We start from the raw sequence: 17,255 nt of genomic DNA on the forward strand, positions 1-17,255 counted from the left end.
GAAGTGTTTATGTATATTAAATCATAGAACACAAAATACTCCAGAAGCTGAGTTTGCATCAAAACGGGATTTAATAAAAAATGTCAATTTAATAAAATTGTTAATTCCTTCCAATGTACTATATACATATGTCAAATTAATAACTAGTTTATATGAAATCCTGTTCAATCCTACAGCTCAATCTGTTCCTATTTCCACCATATCATATCCACTGGAATTGTAATTATTTTAGTCGATTGTTTCTGAATATATAGTTCTTAATGTATAAATATAAGAAAGTCTGAAAACCACTTGCTTTATGAACTAAGAAGAACCAAATTAAGTTGTATTATTGTTTTAAAAATAAATCATAGAGTAGTGAAGCAACAATAAGTGATTTTGCGTATTCAATATTAGGTGTGTCTTTTTACGTGATAATTTGTAATAATTATTACGAAATGTTACTAAATGCTGTCTTTATACACAAAAGTTAAGTAAAAGAGAGCGAAGTGAGAGAACAATTTTGACAGTTGTTTGCTGATAAATTGCTAAAAGTTGCTGAAAGAATTTTTTCCAGCAACATTTAGCAAGTTCGATCAGCTGTTTTTTAATCATCTGCTAATGGTCAGCTGCTCAATGCTTACCTTATTTTGTGGAAAAATAATATAAATATTACGATTCAGCTATATTTATTGATTATTTTATTAATATATTAATATTTTTATTTACTTTGCTTAAAATAGAAGAACTTTTTCATTGCTTTGGAGTTAGTTTTTCTTTCATGCATTGGCGCCAATGCTTTTGTTTTGGTTATCAACTGTTATCTTGCTAAAGTTTACTAAATGCTGTCTTTTTAATTTATTCTCTATTTTCGTATCAAAGAGTAAACTCTCTTAAGCGCTCGGCACATACGATGCGTTAAGCGTCGCGCTACAACAACCACATGAAAAATGTGTAAGTGATGCCAAGTTTTTTGAAAAACAACAACATGGCTGACGCATTAAAGTTAAATATAATTTACCTTTTTTGGGACAACGTGTGTCCCAACGTGTCACTAAACGGACCGTATGTGCCGAGGGCTTTACTCTCTGAAAAGAAGTTACTGAATAATTATTACTGAAAAAGTAAAAAGACACAACTATTTTGTTGTTAGTCAAATTTTGCAACTTGTCAGAGATACCTTGGGAATTGTGCCATATGCCAGACATTAAAAATATAACATGCTTTATTTAACATTTAAGGCCATACGGTGCGTTGTGTATCGCGTTACGGTGCTTTGTGTATCGCGTTTTTTGAAAAACAACAATATGGCGAATGCATTTAGCGCTCGGCACATACGGTGCGTTGAGCGTCGCGTTACAACAACCACATGGAAAATGTGTAAGTGATGCCAAGTTTTTTGAAAAACAACAACATGGCTGGCGCATTAAATTTAAACATAATTTAACTTTTTTGGGACAACGCGTGTCCCAACGTGTCATTAAACGGACCGTATGTACCGAGGGCTTTAAGCGCTCGGCACATACGATGCGTTGAGCGTCGCGGTACAACAACCACATGAAAAAAGTGTAAGTGATGCCAAGTTTTTTGAAAAACAACAATATGGCTGACGCATTAAAGTTAAACATAATTAAACTTTTTTGGGACAACGCGTGTCCCTACGTGTCACTAAACGGACCGTATGTGCCGAGGGCTTTAGAGTTAAACATAATTTAACTTTTTTCGGACAACGCGTGTCACAAAGTGTCACTCAACGGGCAGTATGTGCTGAGCCTTTATGAGAGAGAGGAGGTGAAGGAACTTCCTTTCTCCCTTCACACACATGGTAGAACAAGAAAAGGTAGCAGCAATACCCAGCTGACTGAACTGAGTTGTAGTGTTAGTGTCAAATTTCATATGACATTTTATACATTTATTTCTATTTCGATGTACATTAGGGACATATATTTTTTTAAGAAAAAAAAAATATATATCATTCGGAAAAAAACCACTTCCCAGAAAGACTTCTTCATATCAATGATATGTAACCTCCTCCAAGTTCGAACGATTAGCCGCGCAGTAAATCCCCGATTGTAGAGGCGATACAACGTTTATTAATATGTGAGGTATTTTGTTAAAATTTAAAAAAATAAATCCCTAATAAACATGTGTTTCTTTGATTTCTAAAACAAAACATTGAAACAGCTTCTCCTTTTTCTCTGAATTTCCAGCGACCCCAAACTTTTCTGCAAGAATTCTACTTTCTTCGAGAATTTATACATTTAGTGGAATGATGTGGAACCATAAAAATTGAAAATGTAACGAACCCTGTTTTATTTGGTACAAATCGTACTGGGGAATAAAACAACGTCTACACGGAGATTAGTTAAATCTAATTCCGTAACAATATGATAAACTGATTTTTTCAATACAAATGTCACGAATTTCTTCCATACAAATGGTCTAAAAACAATTTTAAAAATCATTGAATTCGATTGTTTTTAAAATTGTTTGGCATATTATCCAAACACCACACACACATACAGAGTTTGTTTATATTGTTTTGAAGTTTTAGGCATACTCGAATGAAAAAAATTTAAATTGACATAAAGCTTTGGCTAATCTTTCTTATTAAACCATGATCGTGTGGTTTTCGTAAATGTAAACTTACTATTACGGGGTATTAGCGATTTTTATAAATTTCTTAACTGGCATTGGCATCACTGAATGTTTCAAACATGATCAAATATCGTAAGATGTGAACACCGCTTATAAATGCAACCTTGTTTTTTGTTTTTGCCAAAATGCCGTTTTTTGTGAAAACATGAATGTGCAAGATTTTTTATTACTTCAGTTTTATACATTTTAAGTTGTGCTTTATTTTAAAATATTATAAAAAATGTGAATTTTTGTGCCTTAGGAGTGCTAAAAAGTGTAAAAACCTTATTATGGCACCGCGATAAAAGTGAATGCAAATGAAATAATGTTTAAATCTGCAATTATTAAGACCGGTCTGTGCGGTAAGTCATTTTTGAATATCATCCTACGTCAAATATAATGGTCGGATGGTTCCATTGTGGAAAATAAGACAAAAACCAAAAAACGAGCTGTACGTCTGAATATTTACCTTTGGTACATCTCTAGTTTAGTAAAAACTCTGGCACAAATCGAATACTCTCCCAGCCAACGGAGACAGGTAGGTCTTTTTGTCATGATTTGGGGCAAGTCCTTTCCGAGATATGGAACTTTAAAGTTCCGAAAACAACGCTGTTGCCACGACAAAACAATGGTCAATCCCAAGGCAGCTGATTATTGCGTACCGGATTGACGGGAAACCACACTTCATCGGCGTTCCTGCCAGTACCTATGTTTGTATTTCTATCGTTGTTTTTCTTTGTTGAGAGCAGAATATCCCGGTATGCATGCTCCGGATTTATTTGTTCCCTGTCCGAACGGAGGAAAATCGACGACCAATTTGGATGTGCTCAGTTTGTTACATCCGCATCTACTACACACAGACTTTGGTGAGCTGTAATAGATGCCGGGAGTGGTGGTCGCTGTCCGGACGGAGGAAAACCGACGACCAGTTTGGATGTGCTCAGTTTGTTACATCCGCATTTACTACACTCAGACTTTGGTGAGCTGTAATAGATGCCGGGAGAGGTGCACCTCAGGGGTTGCTCTGAACTCGTCCATGCGAGGGATTATGTTGCTACATGATGCGTGAACATAGTCCCCCAATAATTCGTCGTCGTTATCGGAATATGCGACTCCATCAGCCGTTGCAGCACTTAACATCCATTGCGGTGGGGGATTAGCTTTCATGTTGCACAAGTCTGTTCAATACAGATCTTTCTCGCTTGAGCCTGGCTAATGACCCGTACATGGAATGTGTGGGCAGTCAGATGTATGTAGAACTGCCGAGGTAGAATGGCTTAACGTATACATCCCGCTGTTAAATAGCTCTACTGCAAGTTATAGGCCCAATCACCATGAGTTGTAGCATTCGGTCCTCGGAACCTGACCATGCTATAACCGGTAATGAGTCCTACAGTGGTCTTTATCCCTAACTTATTTAGTGAAAGGAGAGAATTGGTTCTATATTGAGAGTAGCTAGGACAGATTGCCTTGGATACCTTACAGCCAGGTTCCCTTTGCCATCTTTGCACTGCCTTCTCAAGAAAGAAGCCGCGAAGTTTTCAGATGTAGTAGCACTTTGGTGGTCTGGTAGATGACTCAGCTGGTAAGTCAATCGACTGAGAGCCACCCCTTGCTAGTTCATCCGCCTCTTCGTTTCCCTCTATATCACTGTGTCCTGGAACCCAGCAAAGACCAACGCTATCACGTACTTCAAGCAGAGCGTTTTGCAGTCGAGGATAGCTTTTGAATTTATGGTCCACGACTTGAGGGCCTTAAGGGCCGCTTGACTATCGACTATCACCGGTCCTATAAGGCTGCTCCCAAGTTCTTTGACCATCTCCACTGCTTTCTTTATTGCAAAAATCTCTGCCTGGAAAACGCTGCAATTCTCATTGAGTTTGAAGGATTGCTTAATTGGTGGGTTTTCGCAGAAGACACCGGCACCTTTGCCATCCTCCATCTTGGAGCCGTCTGTGTAGATGGCCAGACCGCCAAGAGGAGGGCTACCACTAGACCAGGCATCCCTGCTTGGGATTGTGACGTTGATTTGGTTGAAGTTGAGTAAAGTGGGTATATAATCACTGATGTGATTGGATCCACTAAACTCAAGTGAATCGGTGAAGGGGGAGAGGACCTTTGCATGTCCAAATCGTGAGGGGTATACTTCTGGATGAGAAGTTTGATAGCTCTACGTTTGCCGGTCAGAATTAGCGGAGACTCTCACAGTTCGCTAGACATAATCATCGTCTCACAATGATCACCTCTGAACACCACACTTTCGTCAATCATGGGAAAGCTAATTGGCCTAGTTTTTATTGACTTCACTAATCACCGCTACAGATGCCCAAACTTTCTGATATTTGGGTAGCTGAAAGGACGTTCCGAGACATCAACATTGCTGCAGGCGCTCGTCATATACCTGCTGTTCGAATACTCGAAGTGAGAGCAAATTCCCCGTAGAGACGACGGGGTTTGCAAAACAAAAAAAAAACGTTTGTCGAGCATCCCGAGAGTGACAGGGCGAAGAGAGGAGTACTACGTCGCATCCCAGCAAACCAATCCTACCGACATCGTAACGAAATCGGAACAAAATTCGGACGATACGTCCGATATCTGATCCGAATTCGTAACGATATCTTAACGAATGTTGTTTAAATGGTTGACATAATTTCGGAACGAAATGTCGGAGCGACATCGGATCGATTTCGGTCCGATTTCGTGACGAAATTTGAAGAAAATCCTTGGGAAATTGGAAAGGAAATTTCTTTCCGACATTCGTTCCGAAATCGGAACGAAATCGGTACAAAATCTGAACTATTTCCTCTCCGAAAAATCGGAACGAAATCTGAACGACTTTGCTTCCGAAATTGTTCAGACATGTCGGACATCAGACATTTGGTTTGCTGGGATTAGATCTCTTCCTGCAGAGGATGACTCTCCACAATTTACAATGGATAATGTTGCGAATGTCATCAGGAACGTTAAGTCGTTCAAAGCGTTGGGTCCCGATGTAATCTCCGTGGTAACAGCTGGATGAGCCGGGAATCGCTACCCAGCAAACCAATCGTACCGACATCGTAATGAAATCGGAACAAAATTCGGACGATACGTCCGATATCTGATCCGAAATCGTAACGATATCTTAACGAAAGCTGTATGAAGTGGTTGACATAATTTCGGAACGACATCGGATCGATTTCGGTCCGATTTCGTAACGAAATCTGAAGAAAATCCTTGGGAAACTCGGAAAGGAAATTTCTTTTCGACATTCGTTCCGAAATCGGAACGAAATCGGTACAAAATCTGAACTATTTCCTCTCCGAAAAATCGGAACGAAATCTGAACGACTTTGCTTCCGAAATTGTTCAGACATGTCGGACATCAGACATTTGGTTTGCTGGGATTAGATCTCTTCCTGCAGAGGATGACTCTCCACAATTTACAATGGATAATGTTGCGAATGTCATCAGGAACGTTAAGTCGTTCAAAGCGTTGGGTCCCGATGTAATCTCCATGGTAACAGCTGGATGAGCCGGGAATCGCTACCCAGCAAACCAATCGTACCGACATCGTAATGAAATCGGAACAAAATTCGGACGATACGTCCGATATCTGATCCGAAATCGTAACGATATCTTAACGAAAGCTGTATGAAGTGGTTGACATAATTTCGGAACGACATCGGATCGATTTCGGTCCGATTTCGTAACGAAATCTGAAGAAAATCCTTGGGAAACTCGGAAAGGAAATTTCTTTTCGACATTCGTTCCGAAATCGGAACGAAATCGATACAACATCTGAACTATTTCCTCTCCGAAAAATCGTTTAGAAATCGGAACGAAATCTGAACGACTGCTTCCGAAATTGTTCAGACGTGTCGGACATCAGACATTTGGTTTGCTGGGTAGTCATCAATATCGTTCCCGTAGTCTGGAAAATATGCAGGTGGTCCCTCTACTGAAGCCAGGCAGGTGAATCGTACAAACCTATTTCCTTTAGGCTTTAATCCTCTTCAGCATCGGAAATAGCTATCCAGTTTGCGATCATCAACATGGATTCAGCTAGCAGCACAGCAGGACAATAGCGCTCCACGCGATCTTCAAACAAATTAATCGAGGACTCAATTAGAAAAGGTCGTGAGTTGGAACAGTGTTGGTGTCGCTCGACTTATTAAAAGCCTTTGATACTGTCAAGCACTCCACGTCGTTCGAGGACAATGAAAGAGTGAAACAGGTTGATATCTCCGAAACTGTTTAACCTCTGGAATGTTTGAACCCTCCTATAGGTAGACAAAACTACTTGACGTATCACTGCCAAAATTCACAACCCTTCTAATTGGAATGTTCCCTAGCGACGCCCATTAATATATTTGTACTCGGATGTATTTGAACGTTTTTGCCGCTGTCGTGGCACGCACTGTGCGTTCGTTGTTTATAGTATATTCAAGTCCTACCACTCCTGTTACTGTTTTTTTGTTGTACACTCATAGGCTGAGGGTTTTTAGCTGACGACAAAATCGACTTATAATTATTCTGAACTGAACTTTAAGTACGGAATAAAAGATGTATATTTGGTTTGTCTTTTTACGTGCTGAACTTTACTGAACATTTTTTCTTCAGTAAAGTTTTGACAATTGTATAATTGAAATGTTGCTAAACATTACTGAAGAAACAATGTTCAGTAAAGTTCAGTACGTAAAAGGACAAACCTATTATGTAATTGTGTTTATTTATTTGTGTCATGTTTTCAGTCAAATTATTAAAAAAAAAAAAAAACATTTACAGTACTAATTCAATTAAATTTGTTACCATTGTAACCTAGCCGGACCTCATCTGATGATCGAATTTTCAAAATCAACTTGGATATAAAGACAAACACGATAAGAACCAATGTTGTGACTTCCATTATAACAAAGTGTGATATGGATGAACCAATTTCCAGCCATGAACCTTGATTCTTCACCAAGAATAAGAAATTCAGGCCCATTATATCGCACAAAATCAAAAGACATATGAAAATCTGTCTCTCATATTGTAAGGCGAAGGGCGACACAGCCAAAATAATGGACATAATCAAGAGAAGTGGTATAATAAGTTTCAATATAACCAAAAACATTATTACAAACGGGGAAAAGGTTGTTAGGAAACAACGTATAATGTTGGGATCAAAGGAGCTAATTGAGGCTATGTTGCCAGTGCCGAAAAACGAAAAGAACGTATAGAGAAGCATTAGGAAAGCATAACGAAAACATTCAGATATGTGACTAGAAGAAGAAGACGATGAATTAACAAGGCTCGGTGCCTTTTTTCCATCAACTGAAGACATCAGTTCGGTGATAAGTAATAAAACAAATACCGCTTCATAGGAGGTGCAAAATAGGCAATACAAGGAGGTTAAGAGAAATATTAAACGCTCTAGGCGCTGCTTAAGGGAAAGCTGCGATGGCCTAACTAAAACGACTAGAATGTAAGCCAAAAATGACCAGGAAAGGATTTGGGAAACTAAAAGTAAACCATGTTGCTGGGAATGTCTATAAATACATAAGGCTCCATTAGTTAAGGCCAATAAAGCCACAATTCGATCCCCAATATTAAGTGGAACTTTAACTAAAAAGGAACGTAAAATAGTTAACGCAATTCCCAAATATATTAGAAGATTATGGCTATAACCCACAGAGTTGGGTAATAAGGGAAATACAATTAATATTAAACCTAATAACAGACCTATAAAAAATTTCAATTTATTATCACTAAATGACTTCCTATTAAGTTTCTCGTATAAAGTAAACAAAAGAAATCCCAACGAAATAGCTCTTCTATCAAAGAAACTGTAAACCAAAAGCTCGGAGCAAGCTATTAAAACTAGTAATTGTTTAATACTGAAAAGCTTGTTAAGACTTTGGGACCTTGTTGTGACAAAGAAGTACCAAACCACTGTAGGAAGCAGCAGATATATGCTGACCGAAATGGGCAATTGTTGCAACAAACAAAAACTCAATATTAACAAACCAATGCCAATCACCAGCAGACGATTCCTATGCGGAAACTGTTTGATGTGCCACTTGGAGTGGTTGTTGCCACCATCACTACTGCCACTGCCAATCAGTAATAATTTTAGTAATATTCCCATAAAGCCAACAAATGTGGCTGTGGTAGCTGCCAGCAAAGGCCAGCGATAATAGCCAAAATAGTATTCAATGCCTTTTAGAGCCGATTCCATGAGTCTATAACTTGTATCCAAAGCCAAAGCAAATTGCTTCTTATCAACTTGATTACGAATGTTTGCCTTAATACCCTCAATGTCTTCGTTAAATTTTGGAAGAAATTCAGTTAGATAACCTTCTTGGTGCTGCTTTAGTAAGGCTTGATATTGCTCCTCCAGCTGATATGCATTATTTTGGGCCGCCAATGAAATGTATTCTTGCGAAGCATTTATATAATTTCTGGGTAAAATACCAAAATTATTCATGGGTGTGCCTATACCCAACAAGGCAGACATTAAGGGGGCTATTTGGGCTTGTTCCAAACGATAAAGTGGGCGATTGGTTTCTCCATCCAATTGATATTTTTCTTCAGTGGCAAAAGGTTTTGGATTGATGCCAGCACCCCACACAAAGAAGGGGGTTTCGGTTTCAAATGTCTCACCAGCACCGTGGGAACCTGAAGAAAAAAGAAAATTAAATGTAAAAAGGACTTTCTATTATCCCATTTTCCACTTACCAGCATTTGTCATGCCATGATCTGACGTCAAAACATAAGCCGTTTTACCATCCTTAAAAGTAGATTCAAACAGTTGGTACATTTTTGTTATACCCTCTTGGGTATATAAAAGATTTTCCAAAAATAACTCCGTATTAGGTTTATGGACATGACCAGCAGTATCCAAACCCAATAAATGCAAGAAATATACCACCTTTTCTTCCGTTTGCAACTCCTGAGATTTCCGTTGCAAAAATTTCTCCACCTTCTCAAATACCCATTGATCCAATTCATAGGTTTTCTCTTTCCCCGAAAAATCCAATTCATGAGAATAGGAGTCAAAGAACAAACGTTTCTCATCCGCTTTAGATAGTCGTGAGAAGATATGCAACACATCATTGGCACCCCAAGCATATGTTTTTTCACTTCGATTAAATACCGTATCAAATTCAATGGGATTTTCTTTCCAACCTCTTGTTACAGCCGATGGATCTTCATAGAGTCCAGCAATCAGGGCTATATGACCCGGTCTTGATTCGGTGGGTACACGGGTGTGAGATATACCAACTAATCCATTCTCCGCGTCACGAATTAACCTCTTTAGGTGTGGTATATGTTTACATTGGTCTTGGAAAAATGATTCAGCCCTCAGGCCATCGGTTACAAAGAGTACCAAACGTTTTGCCGGAGCCTCCAGAGATAATGGTGGTTGGGGGTTTAGGTTTGTTATAACTGGCGAACGAAAGTAAATCACAAATATTGAACCCAGCAGCAGAATGTGTAGGACTACAACGTATATTATCCACATTTTGATGAAAACATTTGTTTGCCGTATTTCTTGTATTTGTTTCTGATAACAACTTGACAACTTCACTTCAATTCGATTTGTAAAACAAATAGTTGGTGTGGCGAATTCAAGTCATGATAAACAAATATCAGCTGTTCTCGCCATATGAAAGCGAATTTGTATTGTTTTATTCAGAACAGTGTTGTATTTTTTCGAACAAATTTAGTACTACGCACAGTGGAAACAACTAGAAATGTGGGACCATGGCAGAACTACCACTACCTGGGTAATTATGCCATGTGTGGGACATAAATATAACAATTTTCCAGCATAAAGGCGAGGTTTATGAATATTCAAGTATTTGTTGTTGTTGTAACAGCATATGAAATGTTTGTAACTTTGTTTGGAACCAGTCTCGTTTAGGGGCACCTCTCCGATCGGGCTGAAATTTTTACCATAGGTAGTCCTTGGGACCCTGATCACGACTATATATATCTTTCCCGGGGGAAGTCCATACTTCATGAGATATGGGTCTTGACATTTCGGGAAAGTCCTATTTTATCACCATTACTTTATTTATGGGCACCTCTCGGATCGGGCTGAAATTGTCACCATAGGTAGTCCTTGGGACCCTGATCAGAACTATATATATCTTTCCAGGGGGAAGTCCATACTTCCCGAGATATGGGTCTTGACATTTTACTATTTTTACTGGGGCAATATGGGTATCATTTTAAAGCTCGTGGTGAGTACTTTTGGTTGCGTTTACGCTTTTTGGCTCCTGTCCATAGGAGAAAGTCTTAAATCCCGGCCGAAGACCGGCTACTTGAAGAAAACTTATAATTTTGGAGAAACTTTTGTTCGCGTATGGAGGGTATGATAACTTTGTTTTTCTGTTGGTAACACATCGAACTAATCATCTGCGACCATATAAAGTATATATATTCTTGATCAGGATAAAATTCTAAGACGATCTAGTCATCTCCGTCCGTCTGTCCGCTTGTTGTAATCACTCTAGCGTCCGCAAAAGTTCAGATAGAACGCTAAAATTTTGCATCCGAGTTTATTTTTATACCCTCCTCCACCCTGTGGTAAGGGTATTGTGTTGTTGTTGTTGTAACAGTGTTTTTATGTTTATTTGTTCGTTCCTCTGTTCAATCTGGCTCTGGGTCTATCTCCAGTTCCAGAAAAGTGGCTGCTTCGATGGGATGTATCCACAGATCCACTGGAGTTAGATGGGTAGGTTTGGCGGGGCAGTTAAAAAGGTGTTGTGTGTCGTGCGGGCCCATGCCGCATACTGGGCATATGTCTTGCACGGCGCGATCGATTTCCGCTCAATAAGAATTTAGGCGACTGCAATATCCTGAGCGTAGTTGAGCCAAAACTACTCTGGTTTGTCGTGGCAGCTGACGCTCCTCAGCTGCGATAGATGGAGGATGTACTCCGAGTACTTTATTCACACTATAATTGCTTAAGGCCTTGGCAACTGCGTCCGTGTGAATGCTATTCAATCCTGCTTGATATGCTTGTTGATCTAGGGGTTCTCTCCTGTATCGTTGGACCTCTCCCTCTAGAGCATGCATATCCTTCCTGATCTCCCTGAATGGCCCGGGTCTACCCACAAGATGGTGATTGGGATGGCTCACACGATAACATCCAAGCAGGTAATGCAACGAAAGCATCTCACTGTGTTGCTTTACAGGAAGAATTTTTGCCTCCTCATGTAAATGGTCCACTGAAGATTTGAGGAGGCACCCTGTCGCTGTTCTCAGGGCGGCATTCTGGCAAGTTTGAATCTTTTTCCAGTTCGAATCACACAATCTCGAACACCAGACTGGAGCCGCGTAGCTTACCACAGACCGAACTATCGCGTTATACGTGGCCAACAAGGTTTCTTTATCTGCACCCCAAGTGCTGCCGGCCAGGGACTTGAGAACCTTGTTCCTACTTTTCAACTTGTCGCAGATAGCTGTGGCGTGTGCGCACGACGTGAATGTAGTGTCGAATGTGACCCCTAAAATTTTAGGGCAGTTTGTGGTCGGAATTCTGCTACCGTCGACCACGACATTCAACTCACGTCCAAACTGCGCTGTCCATGTGGTGAACAGAGTGGCTGTAGATTTTGTGGGGGAAATCTGCATATTCCTCGAATGGAAAAAGGTGGTAAGATCGGTTAAATAGTTGTTCAGTCTCTCACAGATGTCATCAGGATAGGTACCCGACGCCAGGATCGTGCAATCATCCGCATACGTCACGATATCAATGCCGTCTGGAGGGAGTGGAATACAGGAGGGGTAGAGGTTAAACAGTTCCGGAGATATCACCCCACCTTGTGGAACTCCCTGTTTCACTCTACGGGGTTTGGACTTCTTATTCCTGAATTCCACGTACGACTGGCGTCCACACATATAGTTGACTATCCAACTTTTCATGCTTGGCCGGAGGGTTGTCTGCTCAATGTCCTCAAACAGCGTGGAGTGCCTGACTGTATCAAAGGCTTTTGATAAGTCAAGCGCCACCATCACTGTTCTATCGCACGGCCGTCTCTGGTTGAGTCCTTTACAGATATATGTGGTAATGGCGTGCAGCGCTGTGCTGCTTACGGAATCCATGTTGATGATCGGCAACTTGATAGCTATTTCTGATACTGGGGAGGATCAAGGCCTCAAGTGTCTTTGCTACGGGCGACAAAAGCGAAATCGGTCTGTACGATTCACTTTTGCTGGCATCCTTGCCTGGCTTCCGTAGTGGGACCACCCTGCCCATTTTCCAGACTTCGGGAACAACGAGGGTGGCTAGCGACAAGTTGAAGACTTTGGTGAGATACTCGACTCCCGGCTCATCCAGCTGCTTCAACATTACCATGGAGATTCCATCAGGGCCCAACGCTTTGGATGATTTAGCGTTCCTGATGGCATTGGCAACATCATCCATTGTAAATTGTGGTGGTTCATCCTCGGCAGGAAGAGATCTTATGCGACGTAATACTCTTCTCTTCGCCCTGTCACTCTAGGGATGCTCGACAAACTGTCGATTGAAATTACTTGCGCACCTCTTCGGGTCAGTCAACGTAACGTCGCCAAACGTGACTGAGGTCCTATCTTCCCTTCTTCCAGGGTTCGAGAGTGACTTAACCGTTGCCCACAATTCACCTATACCGGCTCCAATGTTGCAGCTCTTCAGATGATTTAACCATTTGTTCCGCTTATGCTCGCCGACCAGCCTGTTAACTTCCAGTGTCAGCTCCCTGACTCTGGGGTCATTGGGGTTGATACGACGAAGCTCATCACCCTCATTTGCTAATCCCGTCGCCTCTGCTGGGAAATTTGGTCTTACTTCGGGTATTCGACCAGCAGGGATATGGCGAGCGGCTGCAGCAGTGATGATGTCCCGGAACGTCCTTTCCGCTACCCGAACATCTGAACGAATGCTGAAGCGGTGATTGGTGAACTCTCTGAAACTCGGCCAATCAGCTTTTTTATGATTGACGAACGTGCGGCGTTTAGAGGTGATGAAGTCGGGTGGTCTGCTAATGGAGACAATTATGGGGAGATGGTCTGATCCAAGGGAAATGACGGGTTGCCAGGTAACGTCTTTTGTCAGACCAGGTGACACGATGGTTATGTCAGGCGAACTGTGACACTCTCCTCTAATTCTGGTAGGGGCGTCCTCATTGACCGTGCAAATCGTAGAGCTATCAATCTGCTCAGCCAGCGCTTTACCTCTCTGGTCGTTTCCGAGGCCGAATGCCACATCTCATGATGCGCATTCAAATCCCCCAGGACCAGACGATTATGACCTTGCAAGAGCGGGCTAATGTCAGGCCTATAATCAGGGATACAGCTATTTCTCGGCGGGATGTATATATTCAGCAACTCTATCTCGGCAGCTCCACACCTGACTGCTACCCCCATACATTCCATGTACGGGTCATTAGAGGCAGGCTCAAGCGAGATAGGTCTGTATTGGACAGACTGGTGCAATAGGAAAGCCAATCCCCCACCTCCACTTCTGGTGTGATCTTTCCTCAAAACATTGTAACCATCACAATGCTTTTAGCTGCGGTTGTTGTTCAGCTTGGTTTCCTGCACCGCCGCGACCTTGATGTTCTTCCGACTCATAAAATCTACTATCTCCTCGATCTTACCTCGGATTCCATTGCAATTCAATTGCAAAAAGGCTGCATTATCGGGGATTGGGACAACAACGGCTGGTGTTAAAGGCTGCATGTGTGGTTGTTGCCGAGGGGACTACGGGGGAGTTTCGTAATCAGACGACGAGGGAGTCTCGTAATCCGACGACGACTCACTTGGGACTGTGTTCACACAGCATGCAGCAACATAGTCCCCGGCGTAGTCCCTCACGTGGACGAGTCCAGAGCAATGTCGTTCTTTGATATTGTTAAAGTTACGAAGTTTTTCGGCTATTCACACACACACATGACCCGAACGCAACGAAAGAGCGCACAAAAGAGAGCAAGTGTTTTGATTTGTTTTTGTTTTGCAGCATGTGGGCATACAACCTTACTAACACACTGTCAAAAATTGGCAATATTCAGAGTTTTGTGTGCTCTCTTGTTTGTCGGCTATGGTCCAGAGCAACCCCTTAGATGCACCCACTCCTGACATCTATTGCATCTCACCGAAGGTTGGATGTGGGTGAAGATGCGGATGTGACAAACTGAGCACAGATATATTGGTCCTTGGTTTTCCTCCGTCCCGGGACGGACAAATAGAATTCGGAGCAGGAATTCCGGGATATGCTGCTCCCAATACAGAAAAACGAAACAAATACAAACATGTACACACTGAGGTGGCAGCCGCTGGCCGGAACATTGGTTTTGTGTTGTTCCGGGTCAATCCGGTACGAAAGAACCCGCTGCCGTGGGATCAGCAGGTATATGGTGTGCGGCTACAGCAGTGTTTTTGTCTAGGATCCTCCTTTCTGGAGGAGAAGCGCTTTCCCACGATTGATGAAAGTGCGGCGTTCAGAGATGATGCAATCGGACGGTCTGCTGATGGAGATAATTATATAGGGAGATGGTCTGATCCAAGTGAAACGCCGGCTTACCAGTTGACGTCATTGCCTGGTGACGCTAATTCTCGTTGGGCGTCCAGGTAACGTCTGGCCGTGCAAAACGTAGATCTGCTTAGTCAGCACAGGACCAGAGGGTTATGACCTTCTAAAAACGCCTAATATTGGGCCTATAACCTAGAGTTCAGCTATTTATCGATGGGATGTATACATTCAGATACATTCAGCAAGTCTATCTGGGCAGTTCCACGGGTCATGGTTTTCAGCAACACCGCGACCATGATATTTCTTCCTAATCTTTAAATCTACTATTTCCTCGTTCTTACCTCCGAGTCCATTGCAATTGCAAAAATGATGGATTTTCAGGAATTGAAACAGCAACGGCTGGTGTTAAGTGCTGCAAGGGGGACTGCGGGAGAATGGGTGCTGTGTTCACGCAGCATGTTGCAACATAGTCTCTCACATGAACGAGTAAAAAAAAAACCCTGAGAAGCACCCACTCACATCTCACCTTAGTTTGGGTGGTCGGAACACGGGTGTTTGTGGATCCGGGTCATTCCGCTATCGAAAAAACTTTGCCGCCGTGGGATTGAACTGGAACTAGTGCTGCTGCCTATCGACTTGAGAATAGCCTTAGTGTGCTCAACACTCATCTGTTGAAAAGGCTCACACACCATTAAGATCTCTCTTTCTCTTCCTTGGGACCTCTCTCTCTCTCTCTCTTTACAACATGAAGAACTGTCCTGACGTGCCTGGCTGGGGATTGTGGCAGGGATGCTCATGGTGACAACTTATTGTGCGGATGCACCGACAAAATCTTCAATTAAATAAAAATGTTCGCCTGTTCATGAATATGGCCGACTGCTTTCATAAGAATGGAGCATTCTTGCGGGTTTGACTATTTTTCCACAAATTATCGATAACATGTGCATACAGCTCTGGCGCCCAATAGTTCACCACAGACCGGCCTATTGCTTTATAAGCAGTCAACATATTTTTGTTCTCAGCATCCCAGGTACTGCCGACCAGAGACTTAGGGTCTTTGTTCCTACATGTGATTTTGTACCAAAAAATAATGGTTTGGGCGGACGTCTTAAACATACCTTCGAACGCTAAACCCTAAATCTTGGGGTAGTAAGTGGTTGGAATCGACCAATACGTTCAGGGGGGGCTTCATTTTAGTGGTCCAAGTGGTAAACTGTGTGGCAGAAGATTTAGCGGCGGTTATTTTTATATTCCTTAGATGGAAGAACTTCACTTAGTCAGATATTTAGACATTTAACCTATCCCATATGTCATCGACGGTAGGACCTGACGCCAAGATCGTACAATCATCCGCATTTATTACGATCTCCACGTCGCCAGGAAGGTGTGGAATTACAGAAAGGTTGAGTTTCATTTCCGGAGATACCACTCCGCCTTGATGAACTCCCTGTTTCACTCAAAGGTCTTCGACTTTTGAATTTCACAAACGACGTTGGTCCACACATATCCTTGATTATTCAACGTGTCAAACACTCCTGGAAGAAAGTCTTCTCTGCATCCTCCAACAGTTTGACTGTATTGAAGGCATTGAGGCCTTCGATAGATCAAGAACCACCAGAACTGTTCGCTGGCACGGCCTGGTCTGGTTCAGTCCACGACCGATATGTGTGAATATGCCCAAATCGGGAATCCATGCTGATATTGGGCAATTGTGAAACAGCTGCTCATCATGGGAAGACATAGCGCCTTAAAAAGCTTCGCTGCTTAAGCACTACCTTTAAGACTTCATGCGGGCCCAAATGAGTAAGATCCCTAACTCTTGGATCTTCTGACTGCGTATGAAGAAGCTCATCACACTCATTTGCAGTCAAACGGAACAGAGCCATGGCCCGGGGTTCATCGTTATCTTGGCACGAACCAAGAGAGCTAGGGGCATGCATTCGGGGATATATTGCCGCTCCAATGGTGAAAAATATACAAAAATAGAACTGGCTGTCTCGGGCCCGAAAGTGATTAATGACCCCCATCGTCTTTTGGTCATGCCAAAAACGCCTCTACACTTTTGGTCGTATTGGCTGTTCTGAACACTTTTATTTATTGTTGTCTTATTAGGACGATTGGGTGCCACCGTGGTGCAATGGCATTCACGCCCG

The 17,255-nt window shown here is 42.0% G+C and overlaps 2 protein-coding genes across 2 annotated transcripts in view; one reads left to right on the plus strand and one right to left on the minus strand.

The window, feature by feature from the left end:
- Positions 1 to 17,255, plus strand: part of MED23 (mediator complex subunit 23) — a 238,667-nt gene that overhangs the window by 27,399 nt on the left and 194,013 nt on the right. The window lies entirely within an intron of this gene.
- On the minus strand, positions 7,314 to 10,233 carry PIG-N (Phosphatidylinositol glycan anchor biosynthesis class N). The gene is made up of 2 exons (XM_073989708.1): positions 9,318 to 10,233; positions 7,314 to 9,257 (listed from the first exon to the last, which is right to left on the minus strand). The coding sequence occupies exons 1-2, from the start codon at positions 10,102 to 10,104 to the stop codon at positions 7,390 to 7,392; spliced, it is 2,655 nt and encodes an 884-aa protein (XP_073845809.1). The 5' UTR covers positions 10,105 to 10,233; the 3' UTR covers positions 7,314 to 7,389.

Source organism: Musca autumnalis, unplaced genomic scaffold (genome assembly GCF_047663935.1).
Source record: "Musca autumnalis isolate F117 unplaced genomic scaffold, ASM4766393v1 scaffold_5, whole genome shotgun sequence".
Lineage (NCBI taxonomy): Eukaryota > Metazoa > Arthropoda > Insecta > Diptera > Muscidae > Musca > Musca autumnalis.